This window comes from Chiloscyllium punctatum, chromosome 40 (genome assembly GCF_047496795.1).
Source record: "Chiloscyllium punctatum isolate Juve2018m chromosome 40, sChiPun1.3, whole genome shotgun sequence".
In the NCBI taxonomy this organism is placed as follows: Eukaryota; Metazoa; Chordata; class Chondrichthyes; order Orectolobiformes; family Hemiscylliidae; genus Chiloscyllium; species Chiloscyllium punctatum.
In genome coordinates, this window is record NC_092778.1 from 20,568,130 (window position 1) to 20,586,912 (window position 18,783).

Here is an 18,783-nt window from a genome sequence, read left to right on the forward strand (position 1 = left end):
TACTTCTGAGGTTTTATAAACCTCCAGTCTGACCACATTAGGAATACTGTGCAGAGTTTTGGGCTCCATACCTCAGGAAGAATGTATAGGCCTTGGAGCGGGTCCAGAGGAGGTTCATGAGAATGATCTCAGGAATGAAAGACTTAACATATGACAAACGTTTGAGGATTCTGGGTCTATACTCTATGGGAGTTTACAAGGATGAGGGGTGATCTAATTGAAACTTACAGAATACTGAATGGCCTGGACAGAGTGGACATTGGGAAGATGTTTCCTTTAGCAGGAGACACTAGGACCAGAGGGCACAGCTTGAGAGTAAATGGAAGACCCTTTAGAAGGGAGATGAGGAGAAACTTCATCAGTTATATAGTGGTGAATCTGTGGAACTCATTGCCTGTGAAGTATATTTAAGACAGAGATAAATAGGTTCTTGATTGTGAAGGGGATCAAAGGTTACCGGGCAAAGCAGGAGAAAGGGGTTGAGAAACTTATCAGCCATGATTGAATGGCAGAGCAGACTGGATGGGCCAAATGGTCTAATTTCTGCTATGTCTTATGGTCTAAATAGAACAGCTTACACAGTAAAAGAAAAAAAATTCTAGAATGTCTAGAATGGCATTTTTTATAACCAATAGGGACTCACATAACACTTGTGGTGAAATTACTATCTTTACTGCAACCATCCCTATGTCATCAATCTCATGCCATACCAACTGAATTTCATTCATTGCTCTCATAACCATCCCCCCTCCTCATGACCATTTCCCACTCTATCCCCAGTCATATCCCACAGTGTACCTCCTGACATTCCAACGCCTTCCCACAGCAATGTGAAACAAGTCAGAATTAATTAAAATAAACAGCATGGAAGCATCCGAGGAACAATGTGATTGAATTTGATATAGGGCTTCAGGGAGAGAAGATAGCGAACACTGACAAAAGGTAAACTTCCAAGACAAGAGAAATAAATTGACTACAGTAGAGTCATAGGGTCATACAGCATGGAAACAGGCCCTTCGGACCAACTTATCCATACCAAAGAAGTTTCCTGAACTGAACTAGTCCCATGTGCCTGCATTTGGCCAATACTCCTCTCAGCCTTTTTCTATCCATGTACCTGTCCAAACGTGTCTTCTAAATTTTGCAACTGTACTCATCTCTACCACTTCCTCTGGCAGCTTGTTCCACATACACCCTACCCTCAGGTTGTCCCTCATGCAGGAATATAAATGACATCTTATCCCTTCAGCACATTCTGGCATTCAGTGAGATCATTGAATTGCTAATATTTGACCAAATATCCGCACTCTGCCTACGTCCCTCAATGTTTCTGGCAGACAAAAATCTTCCAAATTTGTATGTAAAATTTACAGTTGTCCTACCATCAACTGCAATTGGGGGGGTTTAAACTTCTAGATTCCTTTGTCACTTAAGTGATTACTGCTATCACTTCTGAAAGATCTAACAGCAGTTCTTAGATTATACTTGGTTCTTCTTGATTTCTCAAACAGCAGAAATAGCTCTATCTTCCCTATCTGTGTCCTTTAAAAATCTGAATCAAAAAACCCTTTCATCTTCCAATTTCCAAGGAAGGTAACCTTTTGTGTAATCTCTTTTGATAATGTAACTCAAGTCCGAAGTATCATTCTGGTAAACATACTCTCCACTGCTAATTGTCCTGCCCAGAACTGTGCTCAGTTCTCCAGGTGCAGACTAACCAGGTATTTGTATAGCAGATTATGGCATAAAGTGCCATTTAAGATAAATATTGAGATTATGGAAATGAGAACCATTTTTCAAGTCATGGAAACCTCCCCTTAATAAAGATATCATCATGGGCATCACCTCTAATGTGCCAGTGTAGCCTTTGGCTGAGTGAGAAAAGAAAAAGAGTACTGAGAAATAGAATTCAAACCTGAGACTAAAGTCAAGATTTACTGAGTAATGATCAGATGCTTCAGAGAGTTGGACAACCTCCTACAGTACCTCAAATCACAACAAAAATACCATGAGCAACCCCTTCATAAGATCCTCTAAATCTTGTGGCAAGAAAGGCAGTCCAACCTTTCTCAAGCCAATATGCTCAGATGAAGGCATTAATCACTCAAAACCAGCTCCATTGTAACAGAGATGTCATTCACATGCCTAACATCAGACTCCCAAAGCAGGTACTGCAACTCAGACACAACAGAAGACTCTCATACAGAGTCCCTAAAGAGTCAAGCATTGCCTGAGTAATGGGAGACCCTGACCCTGAGAATCATTGAAGAAGCAACAGATCACATAAGAGAATGCATTGGGAATGCATAGAGTTAAGTTAGAACATCAGGGAGCCCACAAACCTCCAAGCATCTCATCCACCCGACTCTTGAAAGCATGACTTACCCGATATGTGGCACAGTCTGCAGAAAATGCAATGGATTTATCAGCTACCTCAGAATCCATCAAACCACAGTCAAAGCAAGTCTTCCTTGATTGCAAGAGACTTAAGTAGTATGACTGAAGCATGACTATTTCAAGAGGACTAGAATTCAAAGGCTAGCAATCCATTTAAGCTTTTAGATTATTTTTTATACTTTCAAGACATTTTAATGATCATTGCCCACAAACCCCCAAGTATCTTTAAACTACCACTGTTTCTAACATGCCTCCATTTAAAACATTCCCACGTTCTATCATTTTCAGGTGTACATTGAAATCCATCTGCCACACTTCTGTAGATTTACTTTATCAATGTCAATTAATTTTCTGCTTTTATTGACACTGTTTACAAAACTACTTTGGATATGTGCAGAGAATCTAGCCTAACCTGCTAATGAATAAACCATATGTTAAGAGAAATGAGAGAAAATCTACACACAGACAATTCAATTCAGAATCCAGGTTTAATGAAGATTGCAGAGGGCATGCTCAGAGCAGCATCATTGCTTACCTAAAAATGAAGAGTCAACCTGTTGAAAGGTATGGAACAGGACTGGTTGCATGCTAAATAGCAAAAGGGAGACGATGGCCTAGTGGTATTATTGTTGGACTGTTAATCCAGAGACGAAAGTAATGTTCTGGAGATCTGGGTTTGAAATGCACCATGATGATGGGATTTGAAAGCAATAAAAGTCTGGATTGAAGGTCACAAATCCATTGCCAAGTGTCAGAAAGATTCATCTGGTTCTACAATGTCCTTTGGGGAAGGAAACTGCCATCCTCACCTGGTCTGGCCTAAATGTTACTCCAGACTCAAAGCAATGTGGTTGACTCTTAACTGCCCTCTGGGCAATTAACAATAGGCATGAATGCTGGCCTAACCAGGACACACTTTTTTTTAAAAAAGCAGCTAGTGACAGTCAGAGCTAAGTAAACAAAAAACAAACAAACAAATCAGATCTAAGCTCTGCAATCCTGCCACATTCCATCAGGAAAGATGGTGGACAATTGGTGAAGGCAGCTCCACAAACATCTTCATGCCCAAAGACAGAAGAGCCTATCACATCAGTGCAGAAGGTAAGGCTAAAGCAGTGACAACAACATTCAGCCGGAATTGCCAAGTGGATAATGCATCTTGGCATCATAGGTGCCAGTTTGCCACCTATTCCATACACTTCATGGAAGAGAAACAACTGGAGCCACTGCATACTGCAAAGGCTACGCACCCTGCCAACATCCTGGGCAACAGTATTGAGGACACATGCTCCAGAACTTGCCACGCCCCCGACCCAGCTGTTCCAGTGCAGCAACACTAGGGCATTTAACTGACCGTGGACACACGAAAAGCAGGTTAACCCACCTCAGTCAAATACCATCCCCTTCAGTCTATTCTCACCTTCAAAGTTTGTGAGAAAATTTGTAGCTCGGATGCTCGTTGTTGTGGTTGTGTTCGCCAAGCTGGGAATTTGTGTTGCAGGTGTTTTGTCCCCTGTCTCGGTGACATCCTCAGTGCTTGGGAGCCTCCTGTGAAGCGCTTCTGTGCGGTTTCCTCCGGCATTTGTAGTGGTTTGAATCTGTAGTGGAAGTGGCAGATTCAAACCACTACAAATGCTGGAGGAAAGATCACAGAAGCGCTTCACAGGAGGCTCCCAAGCACTGAGGATGTCACCGAGACAGGGGACAAAACACCTGCAACACAAATTCCCAGCTCGGCAAACACAACCACAACAACTATTCTCACCTCCCATCACTTGAGGATTATCACGCAGCACCCCTTGGTCAGTAGTAACCTGCTCAGTGATGCTCAGTTTGGGTCCGATCAGCTCAGCTCCTGACCCCATGACCACTTTGGATCAAGCATGAACAAAGGTGGTGACCCAAATTTTTAATTCCTCAATGGCCAAAGGACTACAGGACAGCTAATGTGGGTCCACTTTCAAGAAGGGTAATAGGGACAAACCAGGGAATTACATCCTAGCAAATCTCACATCAGTGGTAGAGAAACTATTAGACAAAATTCTGAAGGCAAGAATTAATTTTTACATGGAGAGGCAAGGTTTGATCAGGGATAGTTTTCATGACTTGCCAGAGGCAGGACATGCCTCAAATTTGATTGAAGTTTTCCAAGAAGTTAACCAGATGTGTAAAAGAGGATAGTGCTCTTGATGTAGTCTATTTGTATTTAAGCAAAGTCTTTGACAAGGTCCCACATGGGAGACTGATCAACAAGTTAAATGCACATGGGACTCAGGATAACTTGGCAACAGTGATCCAGACTTGGTTTCGTGGTGGAAGGCTGTCTGTGTGGCTAGAGGCCTGTGTCCAGTGGCATACCACAGGGATCAGGGCTGAGTCTCTTACTGTTTGTGATATTTATAAATAATACAGATGAGAACATGCAGAGAATGATCAGTAGGTTGGTGGATGACAGTGTTTGGTTGGGCGATTAATAGTACGAATTATGTCTTGGGTTACAGGAAGATATGGATGGATTGGTCAGAAGGGGGCGATGAGTAGCAGGTAGGATTTAATTGTGACAACTGAGAGGTGATGCACTTTGGAAGGAGGAAGAGGACAAGGAAGTACTTAATGAATGACAGGATGCTCAGAAGTTCAGAGGAACAGAGGGATCTTAGGTTGATTGTCCACAGATCCCCAAAGGTGGCAGGACAGGTCAATAGGGTGGTTAAGGTGCCATAAGGGACACTTGCCTTTAATCAATCATGGCGCAGATTACAAGAACAAGGGGATTATGTTGGGGCTGTACAAAACTTTGGTTAGGCCACAGGCAGAGTACAGTGTGCAGTTCTGGTCACCACATTACAGGAAGTTGTGATTGCACTGGAAGGGTTGCAGAGGAGCTTCACCAGGATGTTGCCAGGATGGAACCCTGTAGCTATGAAGAGAGAGGCTGGATAGGCTTGATTGTTTTCTTGAGAAAGGAGAAGGTGGAGATGGGACTTGATTCAGATGTGTACGATGAGGGACGTGAACTGGATAGGAAGCAGATATTCCCTTAGTTGTAGCATCAATAATAAAGGGGCAAAATTATAAAGGTAAAAGGACAGGAAATTTTAGAAGGGATTTGAGGAAAATATAATTTATCCAGAAGGTCGTGGAAATTTGGAATGCATTACCTGAGAAGACAGGTAGAGGCAGGAAAGCTCACAGCCTTTAACAGGTACGTGGATGAGCACTTGAAATGTTATAACTTTCAAGGCTATGGGCCAAGTGCTGGAAAATGGGATTAGTGTAGACAGGTTGATATAGATTCAATGGACCACAGTGCCTTTTCTGTGCTGTAGAGTCTGTAATATCTCTGTTGGAATGCCTCCTTTTCCTGAAAGTGCCTTCCATCAATGCTAGAAGGAATATTTTCAACAATTCAAATGTGAAATTCATAGTAGCAACTAATTCTCTATCTCCCAGCACCTTGTGGTAGATTTCATGCGTGTATCAGCATTGATAGGAGAGTGACAAGTAGTGAAAGGTTTTTTTTAAAATCAAAGCTGTGGACCTGCTGATATTCCATCTGAGGCTGTCAAAACTTTTGGTCCCATCAAGACTTCATGAAAGTGACAAGTGTAACTAATTTTAAGAAGGGAGATAAATCAGGATGTGAAAATTAGCAAGTTAGTTCCCTGTTGGCCACAGCAGAGAAAATCATCATACACAACCAGCAGCAGAGGAAATCCTCCCAGTGCATGGCTTTGGTCTTGCTGTCAAACTAATCCACACAAACGAGAAGACAATCACAGGGAACTCTTCAATGTATTCATTGACAAGACTAGTTCAATAAGGTCAGTAAATCATGAGATACGATGGATTACACTCTAGAGATTTTGATGTCCAAAAACTTCACCATAATCCTGCAAGTGACTCACGGTTAGAAGAATGCAACTACTGAGTTGCAGATCTGAAGTTGACACTTTAAAAATTCAGATTAATACTAAGCAAGACTACTGTTTACAAGCTAACTAACAATGCCTATTCACCTCTTTGAAAGATCAACTGCTTTATGGTGTGACTATTAAATACCGCCTAGATAGAAAACTATTTCACTTCAGTCTCTTGAGTGCCGTAAGTAAACCAAATCAATGTCACCTCTGATCTATAGCATGGGGGTGACTGCAGCATTGTTACTTTGCACCAAATTAGCAAACCACCACAGATATCTTCAATTCTGCATACAAGAGTTTTAGCTTGTCCTTAAAAATTGCCAGAATGAAAGAAAAATTGATATCAACTCAGATCTAGTCAGTCAAATATTCCATTTCCCAACAATGTTGAAGGAGATGCTCCAGAATACGTAGCAGCCACTTCTCTCTAACGGACACCATTGCTGAGAAGACCCAACATTGGATCAGCTATGTCAGTTCAATCTGTTACAAATTGCCGTTTGCCCATCAAGCTGCTTCATGTTTCAAGTCCAAGCACCTTAACAAGGAAAAAGAGTGGTGGCAGAGAAGGAAAGGAAAAAGATTCCGAAATTTAGGTGTTTCTACTTCATGGGACATCTTGCGCCCTGTACCCAGATATCTGTGGGTCAAAAAAGCGTCAGTAGAACTTTTATTAATCTGTACTATATTTCTGTCAAGGTCACTATACCTTTGTAGAACACAGACCATAGAAAAGTACAGCTCAGAACAGGCCCTTTGGCTCACGATGTTGTGCTGAGATTTAATCCTAATGTAAAATATAGTAACTTAACCTACGCACCCCTCAACTCACTGCTATCCATGTGCATGTCTAGCAGTCACTTACATGTCCCCAAGGACTCTGCTTCCACCATCACTGCTGGCAACACATTCCATGCATTCACAACCCTCTGCAAAAAGAACCTACCTCTGACATCTCCTTTATACCTTCCTCTGAGTATCTTCAAACTATGACTTCTCATTCCAGGGTGGCACGGTGGCACAGTGGTTAGCACTGCTGCCTCACAGCACCAGAGGCCCGGGTTCAATTCCCGCTTCAGGCGACTGACTGTGTGGAGTTTGCACATTCTCCCCGTGTCTGCGTGGGTTTCCTCCGGGTGCTCTGGTTTCCTCCCACAGTCCAAAAATGTGCAGGTCAGGTGAATTGGCCATGCTAAATTGCCCGGAGTGTTAGGTAAGGGGTAAATGTAGGGGTATGGGTGGGTTGCGCTTCGGCAGGTCGGTGTGGACTTGTTGGGCTGAAGGGCCTGTTTCCACACTAAGTAATCTAATCAATCCTGCCCTGGGGAAAAGTCTCTGACTATTGACTCTTATCTATTCCTCTCATAACTTTATACACCTCGATCAGGTCTCCTCTCTTCCTCCTTCTTTCCAGAGAGAAAAGTCCGAGCTTAAGCTCCTTCGTAAGGCAAGCTCTCCAGTCCAGTCAGCATCCTGGTAAACCTTCTTTGCACCCTCTCCAAAGCCTCTATCTCTTCTATAGTAGAGTGACCAGAACTGGACACAACATTCCAAGTGTGGTCTCACCAGGGACTTGTAGAGCTGCAGCAAAATCTCGTGGCTCTTAAACTCGATCCCCCTGTTAATGAAAACCAAAACACCATATGCTTTCTTAACAACCCTCACCACTTGGGTGGCAACTTTGAGGGATCTATGTACTTGTACACCCAAATCCCTCTGTTCCTCCACATTGCCAAGAATCCTGTCTTTAATCCTAAATTCAGCATTCGAGTTTGACCTTCCAAAATGCATCACTTCACATTTATTCAGGTTGAACTCCATCTGCCATTTCTCAGCCCAGCTCTGCATCCTGTCTATGTCACGCTGCAGCCTGCAGTAGACCTCAATACTATCGACGGTACCTCCAATCTTTGTGTCATCTGCAAATTTACTAACCCACCCCTCAACTTCCTCATCCAAGTCATTTTTAAAAACTACAAAGAGCAGAGGCCTAAGAACAGAACCCTGCAGTACCTCACTCATCACTGACCTCCAGGCAGAATACTTTCCATCTACAACCACTCTCTGCCTTCTGTCAGCCAGACAATTCTGAATCCAGATAGCCAAATCTCCCTGTATCCCATAACTCCTGACTTTATGAATGAGCCTACCGTGGGGAACCCTATCAAATGCCTTGCTGAAGTCCATATACACTACATCCACTGCTCGACTGTCGACCTGTCTTGACACCTCCTCAAAGAACTCAATAAGATGTGTGAGGCATGACCTGCCCCTCACAAAGCCATGCTGACTGCCTTTAATCACACTATGCTTTGCCAAATAGTCATAAATCCTATCCCTCAGAATTCTTTCCAAAACTTTGCTGACCACAGATGCAAGACTGACTGGTAATTGCCAGGGATTTCCCTATTACCCTTCTTGAAAAGGGGAACAACATTCGCATCTTTCCAATCCTCCAGTACGATTCCCGTGGAGAGTGAGGAGGCAAATATCCTCGCCAGCAGCTTAGCAACCTCCTTTCTCACTTTCCGGAGCAGCCTAGGATAAATCTTCCTGAGGAATATTGCAAAATGTGTACACAGTACTTTGTGTAAGGCCCAAATCAAGGCTCTACAACTGAAGCACAACTTCCTCCCCTTTGTATTACAAATCCTTTGAGATAAAGGCAATAATTCCAATTTCTCCACAGAAAGACCAGATGTAGAAACCCATGACCCAAAGTAGACATCATCCTTGAACTAGGAGAAAGTGAGGACTGCAGGTGCTGGAGATCAGAGTTGTGAGTGTATTGCTGGAAAAGCACAGGATGAAGGGCTTGTGCCCAAACATTGATACTCCTGCTCCTCAGAAGCTGTCTGACCTGCTGTGCTTTTCCAGTGCACACTCTCAACGACGACCATCATCCTCGAATTGGGGGGCAAGCGACCACAGTGACCAGCACAAGTAGGAACAATAATGAACACAAGTGTGAAACAAAAGCAGAAACTGCTAGCGAATCTCATGTCTAACAGTATCTGAGGGGAGAAAGCAGAGTTAACGTTTCATGTCCAGTGACTCTTTGTCAGACCCTTGAAGAACACATAATGAAGAGTCACCAAACTCGATCGTTAACTGTGTTTTCTCCTCATAGATGATGCTGAGTCTGCTGAGTTTCGTCAGCAATTTTTGCTTTTGTTTCAGATCTCCTTCATCTGCAGTTCTTTATTATACTTATATGAACACAGATAAGGCAGGTCTATTAAATTAATCATTTAAATATGTTTTCACAGTGGAGGAAAAGAACAAACATTAATGGTATATAGGTGTAACTGACACCCAAAATAAGGGCCCGTTTTCCAGGGTCTGCAGTAGAGACAACGGTTTGTCATATTTATCAGTGACTTGAGTGAAAGAATCAAGTTGCACATTCAAGTTGACACGAAATTGAGGCACAGTGAATTGGGCAGATGGAAGCAGGAAGTTACACAGCCAGACGTAAACTAAATGGGCTGAAAACATTGGCAGAGGTTCAACGCGGGAGAAGTGTGAAGTTATGCATTTTGTTTCAGAGGAAAATAAACTGGAATACAAACATTTTTTTATGACAAGAGAGAAGGAATTGTGGGCCATAAAGTCATCAAGATAGCTTCTGGATTTTTTTGCCTTTATCTCAAAGGATTTGTAATACAAATGGGAGGAAGTTATGCTTCAATGGTAGAGCCTTGATTTGGGCCTTACACAAAGTACTGTGTACACATATGCAATATTCCTCAGGAAAGGCATAGTGACCTTGACAGAAATACAGTACAGATCAATAAAAATTCTACTGATTCTTGCAGAGGCAAATTATGAGAATAAATGCCTAAACTTAACTTGTATTCCTTTGTGTTTAAAAGTTAAAGGGTGATGTAATCAATGTATTTAAAACAGCAAACAGATTTGATAAGCAAAGGGAATATTTCTACTGACGGGGGATCCTGGACAACATCACACAATATTAAAACTAAAGCCAGGTTATTTAGAAGTGAAATCAGGAAGTACTTTTTAAAAGAACTAAAAAGTAGGGAAAACCTAGAATTTTATTCCCAAAAGACAGAACAGTGGGTTAAGTGGAAATTTTGCCATATTTATTGGTAACAGGATTTTGGTAACATGAAGCTATCATGGAAGGAAAGCAAATATCGGAAAATTAAGTACAAACCATCCATAATCTGGCTGAATGTGCTTAAGGGGCTGAATGGTTTGCTCCTGTCCCCTGTATCTAAATTCAAAAATAACTTTTGCAGAGTGCAAAAAGCAATTACATTTCCATTTTTAAATGATCCCAGAACGTTGAGATTTCCTCTTTTACGTCAAATTCTTTTCAAGATCCAAGAGACACGACCACAAATTTGTTGGTATAAACTAAATAAAACTCAAACAGGAAGGATTGTGACCAGACAGAAATGAAACAAAGTTTTCAATTAATCATGATGTGTTACACCAAAAAAGGGAAATCAACTCAAGATTAAAATAATTCTTTTTCTGCCCATTTGAATTTTGTGGATATGGCAGCCTAAATGCAGTTGATCTTGGAACTGTTACCTTATTGGTGGATAATTCCAAACTTATCCCCAGCATGGGCTTTGCATTACTTGTACATCTTCCCACTAAGCAACCAAAACAGTTCATTGACAGTGCTTACTATGACACAAAATGTAAAGCAAAGAATTATCAGGGAAGAGAATACTGAATTTGGACACTTTGTCCAAAGGGAAATTTCAAAACAGGAAAACAAACCATGGTTAAGATATTTAGGCAACAGGACCTGGCAGTGATAGCTGGCTGTTGAACAGCTGGAATAAAGTTGATGAAAGAAGCGGAACTCATTTGGGCAACAGTCATAAGCTCTCTACAGACGTAGACAGAGTTTGCTATCACAGGGAGAACATGGTGATCAGGAACAGAACACTCTGTAAACTGATGCTAAAATTGGGACTTCAGTGCAAGTAGGAATGCAGTGCAGAGGAAGAAGGTAGTTTTTTAAAAATTCTTTCTGTGTTTAGCTAGTTCAGTGCTTTTTTTTTAAGAACTCTAAGCTAAGAGACTGTAACTTGTTATTCCTTTACTACATGAGTAACTAAAAAATAACCAAAAAATAAGACTGGAGACATGGCAGGATAGGTGGTATGCTGGACAGCATTCCAATCAGTCACCTACATTAGCAGCTCAAGCAATTTCAGATCAACAATGCTGAACAGGAGTTTGGGTTACAGATATTGCAGGACATCAGCGTGGGGGAGTTCCCTGGACATTGTCCGACGAAGCAGTCACACCGTTACTAGGAAAAGCTTTAGATTTTGTTAATGGTCAAGAACAGGAGATATGGAATCGAAATCATGCGAATTCAGTGGAGCAATGGGTGTCTATGGCTTCAGGCCCGTCAGACCTTTGAAAGTCATGGAGTGTGTTTTGAGTGGCAATGTTCAACTTTGAAATGAGACTGGATGTATCGCTACCGAAGTCAGTCCCCTGCCAACAACAGTACACCTTGGGGAATGGAATTAAGCAATTCTTTATCTCTTTTGATGTCTTTGTCCCAAAGAAACACTTAATCATTCCCATTCCCGTCACTTCCTCAAATTCAAGAAGATTGAATGTACTGACATGCAAGTGGTTCAAGTCATCCAAGAGATTGTCCAGCTTATTTATTTTTCCCCACTATCAGCCAACTAATCAATTCCCTCCTGTCCCTTCTACACTTCATTACAATAAGTCTTACAAGGAGTTCATAAGCCTTTATCACCAAAACACAGACCACCCATTTAACTAGCTCTGTTACTTTTCCTTTCTCTGGCCCATAAGTCAAACCTCCCCTCCAGTCTGTTCAAGCATCGTCCTGAAGTTGAATCTGTCTTTACTTGCTAGATCATCTGCCCTCACACCTTCTCAAGCTCATCTCATGCCAACCAGAAAATCACCACCTGACCTGACAAAAGCTATATTTGAAGGTGCAAAATTAACAGGCAAAAAAAACCCAGCTAATCTAGCAAGCTCACTGATCAACTTGTCATCTTAACCAGCATGCTAAAAGACAAAGGAAATGTTCCCACTCCTCATTCCATTCCATTCCATCCCCTTGAAAGATGTTTTCATCCATCCCTGGTCAAAACCAGGGGACTGACTTCAGTGGCGATACATCCAGTCTCATTTCAAACTTGAACATTGCCACTCAAAACACACTCCATGACTTTCAAAGGTCTGACCTTGTGAAGCTCCCTGGGGCATTTTCAATGGATTAGGGGTGCTCTACAAATACAAATACTTCTTGCATATAGGTCCCTGATTGATTTCACAGGTCAGCACAACATTGTGGGCCAAAGGGGCTGTACTGCGCTGAATTGCTCTATGCAAAACAGCCTCAAGTCCCTCGGCCTTTCCTAGTAAGGCCTCTTCTCCATACCAGGCAACATCATGGCAAGTCTCCTCTGAACCCTTTCCAAAGTTTCCACATCTTCCCTTTCATGCAGTGACCAGAACTATACGCAATACTCCCAAGTGCGGCCACATCACAGTTGTGTGCAGCTGCAGCATGTCCTCATGATTCAGAAACTCAATCCCTCTAACAATTAAAGCTAACACACCATATGCCTTCTTAAAACTTTAGCAACCTGGGTGGCAACGTTCAAGGATCTATGTACCTGGACACGAGATCTCTCTGCTCATCCATACTACCAAGAATCTTACCATTAGCCCAGTACTCTGCATTCCTGTCACTCCTTCCAGAGTGAATCACCTCACACTTTTCCACACTGAACTCCATTTGCCACCTCCCAGCCTTATCTATGTCCTTCTGTAATCGACAACATCCTTCATCACTATCCACAACTCTACCACCCTTAGTGTTATCCATAAATTTACTAACTCATCCTTCTACACCCTCAATCGGGTCATTTATAAAAATGACAACCGACAGTGGACCCAAAACAGATCCTTGCAGTACACTACCACTAAATGAACTCCAGGATGAACATTTCCCATCAACCACCACCCTCTCTTCTTTCAGCGAGCTAACTTGTGAACCAAACCACAAAATGACCCTCAATCACATGCCTCCGTATCTTGTGCAATAGCCTACTGTGAGGAATTTTATCAAACGCCTTACTGAAATCCATATACACCACATCAACCACTTTACCCTCATCCTTGGTCACTTTCTCAAAGAACTCAATAAGGTTTGTGAGGCACGACCTACACTTCACAAAACCATGTTGACTATCCTTAATCAAATTATTCCTTTCTAAATGATTATAAATCTTATCTCTTCTAACATTTTCCAACACTTTACTCACATGTGAAATAAGGCTCATTGATCTATAATTACCAGGGTTGTCTCTACTCCCCTTCTTGAGCAAGGAGACAACATTTGCTATTCTCCAGTCTTCTGGCACTATTCCTATAGACAATGATGACAGAAAGATCGAAGCCAAAGACTCTGCAATCTCCTCCCTGGCCTCCCAGAGAATCCTAGGATAAATCCCATCCGGCCCAGGGGACTTATCTATTTTCACACTTTCCAGAATTGCTAACACCTCTTCTTTGTCAGCATCAATCCAGTCTAGTCTAGTAGCCTGTATCTCAGTATTTTCCTCGACAACATTGTCTTTTTCCACTGTGAATATTGACAAAAAAAAAATTCATTTAGTGCCTCTCCTATCTCCTCGGACTTGATGCACAACTTCCCACTACTGTACTTGATCGGCCCTAATCTTACTCTAGTCATTCTTTTATTCCTGATATACCTATAGAAAGCCTTAGGGTCTTCCTTGATCCTACCTGCCAAAAGACTTCTCATGTCCCCTCCTGGCTCTTCTTAGCTCTCTCTTTAGGTCTTTCCTGGCTAACGTGTAATTCTCAAACGCCCTAACTGAGCCATCACATCTCATCCTGACATAAGCCTTCTTCTTCCTCTTAACAAGAGGTTCAACGTCTTTACTAAACCACAGCTCCCTCGTTCGATCACTTCCTGCCTGCCTACTAGGTATATACCTATCAAGGGCAGGCCATACTGTTCCTTGAATCAGCTCTGCATTTCACTTATGCCCATCCCCTGCAGTTTCCATCCCCATCCTATATATCCTAAATCTTGCCTAATCGCATTGTATTTGCCTTTCCCCCAGCTATAACTCTTGTCCTGTGGTATATACCTATACCTTTCCATTACTATAATAAACATATCTGAATTATCACTATCACCAAAGTGCTCAACTACCTCCAAATCTAACAGCTGGCAGTGTTCATTATCCAGTAGAAAAACCCTAATGTGACTTCGCCCCTTGTTGGCCACAAGTCAACATTAGAGAGGTTGAGAGGTGACTTAATTGAGACATACAAGATAATCTGAGGGTTAGATAAGAGTGGGCAGTGAGAACTTTTTTCCTCAGATGGTGATGGCTAGCACGAAAGGACATAGCTTTAAATTGAGGGATGATAGACATAGGACAGATGTCAGAAGTAGTTTCTTTACTCAGAGTAGTAAGGACGTGGAATGCATTGCCTGCAACAGTAGTGGACTCGCCAACTTTAAGGGTATTTAAATGGTCATTGGATAGACATATGGATGAAAAGGGAAGAGTGTAGAATAGATGGACTTCAGATTGGTTCCACAGGATGGCGCAACATCAAGGGCCGAAGGGCTGGTACTGCACTGTAATGTTCTGTGTTCTAAGGTGATCCTCCATAAATCCCAGTTATGTCAAGAGGTTTCTGGTCAGCCTATCTAGTAGTGACTTTTGCAACTCTGTTTATTTATCTGATTGCATATGAGCTGGCTTTGGGGAATTCTTCTATATTAAAGGTGTTACATAAATGCAAAGTAGAGGACCAAGTGGGTTGAATAAACGTTTTGCCAAAATTGGACTTAGTCAAGTCATACCCTACATTGCTTCAATGAGCTTTCAAAATTTTCAAACTGAAAATCCTATAGGATTTTATAGATTTACCTGCTATTTGAAAATTAAAAATCCTTATTCACTTACACTGCCATACCACCGTGGAATTCCTCTGTTGCCTGACAATAGATGGTTATTGCAACACGCGCATCAGCATCAAAGGTAAACTCCACACTGTAGAGTACTTTTGGCTTTGCATTCTCGTCTGTCAGACTGTCAGCTTCATCTTTGTACCTGTAAGGGAGTAAATATAAATACATGCTAACATACGCCATCAGCGATTAACAATACTGAACTAATAGCAAAGGAGCAGCAGTTAAGTGACAATTTAAGTACCCTGTGTCAATCTCAAAACAATGTTTTTTTTAAATTCAAGGTTAACACTCTCTTGCCTGGACAGAAAATATCAAGTAGTTAAGCTCATTTATATAAAGTTATGCTCTCTACCTACCTCCACAAATCTCTAACAAGAGTGTAAGCATTCTTATCTACAGTTCAAGTACACTGTAAATGTCATAAGTTTGCAAAAGTTGCCTTCACCTCAATTTATTTCTGGCACACCAATGGCACACACAGCACTTCATGTTCACAACTCTCTTAACCTCTACACAAAATCACTTGGTCAAAATATCTAGTCAAAGTTATACACATTTCCAATCATACCCAAGGGACCTACAATTGACTGACAGAAATTCCTGAAACTACTCATCACTGAGCAGTCTGTTTGGGTGACCAAAAACAATCAAATAACATTATTAACAAAAAACTGAAGTTCTCCCCACTTGGTGTTCTATACTCCCCCTCAACCACCTTACTTCTCCTGTTCAATGAAATATGAACAGAAATTGTACTTCAGAAAAGAAAATGAATGCCATATTGCAATCAAAGAGTACATGGTTAGCATTTGTGGAAAATTAGTCATTCGGCAAATGTTACTAATATTTGTATGGACCTGCTTCTCAATAAAATGGTTCATTATGTTATGAAGGTTAATGATTGACCTGTATTGGGGGAACTTGCATAGGTTTATTTAGTTAATTCAACTTTGCTTTAAAGATTGCTCTTGAAGCTTTTAAATCTACACTCATCAAGACAGAATCACACAAGAATATTAATTTACTGCGTAGAAGATTACTTAGTATGAGGAGAGAAGTTAAACTACTTCAGAAAATGGGCTCAGGATTTATGAATGTTTTTGGGTGGAAAGATGCAACTAATGGAGTGCCACAAGGATCAGCCCTGACACCTCAATTATTTACCATCTATAATTAATTACTTGGGAGTGGAGCTGGCGTGTAATGCATCAAAGTTTATTTGAAATAAATCCAGAGAGGCCAGTATCCTGTCACCAATACACCCTTTATTTGCACATGGAAAGTCACTGACAGTGATCCAGCTCCCTCAGTCAAAATGTTCTGACACTCCTGGTTTTTTTTTAAATTTTTTTTCTTCATTGCCACTGAAATAACTCCGCAGTGGCTGATATCCTGTGACCATGTCACCCTTTATTTACACAGGGAACGTCCTTGACACTGGTACAAATCCCTCAGGCCAACTCCCAGAATGTCCGAAGGTTTGATTTTTTTTTTGTCTCCTGGTTTTAATCTGTCAGTCAGGGCTTCCTCATTGGACCAGGTTAACAGCCTCAATCAGGAAAATCATTCTATGAGTCTAGATGAGAGTGGTGCTGGAAAAGCACAGCAAGTCAAGCAGCATCCAAGAAGCAGGAAAATCGAAGCCCTTCATCGCTCGATGAGACCCACCTAGCTGACCTCATCATAGAAGATAATTCAAAAATAGGCAGGATGACATGTTGTGACAATGACATAAGGAATCTGCAAGGAGATGGAAATGGGTTGAGTGAGTGGTCCAAAACTTGGTAGATGGAGTATACTATAGGAAAATGTGAGGTCATGCACTTTAGTAGAATCAAAAGGAAGTCAACTATTGCATTAAAAAGAGCTCAATATTTGTCACACAGATGGATCTGGACATTACAATGGATGCAGCACAAAAAATTGTCATGAAGGTGAAACAAGTAATTGAGGCAAATGGAATCTTTGGCTTAATTGTTGGGAAGGAGGTAGTTAAAAACAACCGAGTCTTACTGTACAGACTACACCTCGGGTACTGACTAAAGTTATGGTTTCCATGTTGAAGAAAGAACATACTGGCATTTTAGCCAATTGACAAGACATTTATTAGTTTGGTTCCTGGGATGAAGAGGTTGACCTTATAAAGAGGTAGCCAGGTTCAGCTTTATTATTTGGTTTTAGGAGAATGAGGGGTGATTTTTGAGAAGATACGTCCACACTCAATAACAATTACAATTGAAATGCAAAGGAATTTCTTCTCCAAGACGGTGCTGAATTTCAGGCACTCAACCTCAGCTGTGAAGGCGAAAGTATCAAAAGAGGTAAATTTCTGAATTTCAGAGGAGCTGAGGACTGTTAGAAGCTGCCGTAAAAAGAAGAGTGAGGCCCGAGGCAGATCGGCTCACACGTTATAGTCTGGTTAGCCAGGCTCGACAAGCCAAACTGTCTACACCTGTTCCTATTTCTTAGGAGTAGTTTATCTCATGGGGAAAGGTTGGACAGGATGGATCTGTTTCCACTGAATATAGAAGAATGAGGGGTAACTTGAGCGAATTGTCTCAGATCTTGAATGGCCTTGACAGGCAAGCATGGAAAGGTTATTGCCTCCTATCGATGAGTCCAGAATGGGGAGCACTCTTAAAATTCCGCAGAGATTAAGGGGCTCAGATATTTTTTCTCTGAGGGTTATGATACTTAGGAACACTCTGCCTCAGAACTCAATGGAAGCAGGCTCATTGAATATTTTTAAAGCAGATGTACATGGATGCTTGTTTGATAACAGAATTGAGGCAGCAAATGATCTACTTGTACTCCTAGTTTATATGTTCACAAATGTCTGAGCTCAAGGACCTGCACACATCCCTTATATTAGCGATTTTGAATTTGGTCCATTGACAGGGACCTCGGAGGATCTACTCAGGAAGGTGCAAAATTTGATCTCCTTTTGGGAAATAAGGCAGGGTGTCAGTGGGGGCGCACTTTGGGGCCAGTGACCATAATTCTATTAGTTTCAAAATACTGACCAAAAAGGATACACCAGACCTAAAGTTAAGTTCAAATTGGAGGAAGGCTAATTTTGACTGTATTAGGCAAGAACTTCCAAGAGTTGACTGGGCCAGATACTCGCAGATAAAGGAACAGCTGGAAACTGCAAAGCCTTCTAAAATGAGATAACGGGAGTCCAGAGAAAGTATATTCCTGTTAGGGTGAAAGGAAAGGCTGGTAGGTATAGGGAATGTTGGATGACTAAAGAAATTGAGGTTTTGGTTAAGAATAAGGAAGCATATGCTAGGCACAGTCAGGAGAGATCGAGTGAATCCTTAGAAGAGTACAATGGCAGAAGGGGCATACTTAAGAGGGAAATCAGGAGGGCAAAAAGGGGACATGAAATAGCTTTGGCAAATAGGATTAAGGAGAATCCAAAAGGGATTCTATGAAAACATTAATGACAAAAGGATA

At 41.5% G+C, this 18,783-nt stretch overlaps 1 protein-coding gene across 3 annotated transcripts in view; it reads right to left on the bottom strand.

The window, feature by feature from the left end:
* Window positions 1-18,783, bottom strand: part of LOC140464418 (E3 ubiquitin-protein ligase MGRN1-like) — a 158,682-nt gene that overhangs the window by 86,816 nt on the left and 53,083 nt on the right. For all 3 annotated transcript variants that reach the window (XM_072559443.1, XM_072559441.1, XM_072559444.1), the window contains exon 4: window positions 15,317-15,463. In XM_072559443.1, coding sequence (XP_072415544.1) covers window positions 15,317-15,463 — 147 coding nt within the window. The remainder of the gene's footprint in view (window positions 1-15,316; window positions 15,464-18,783) is intronic.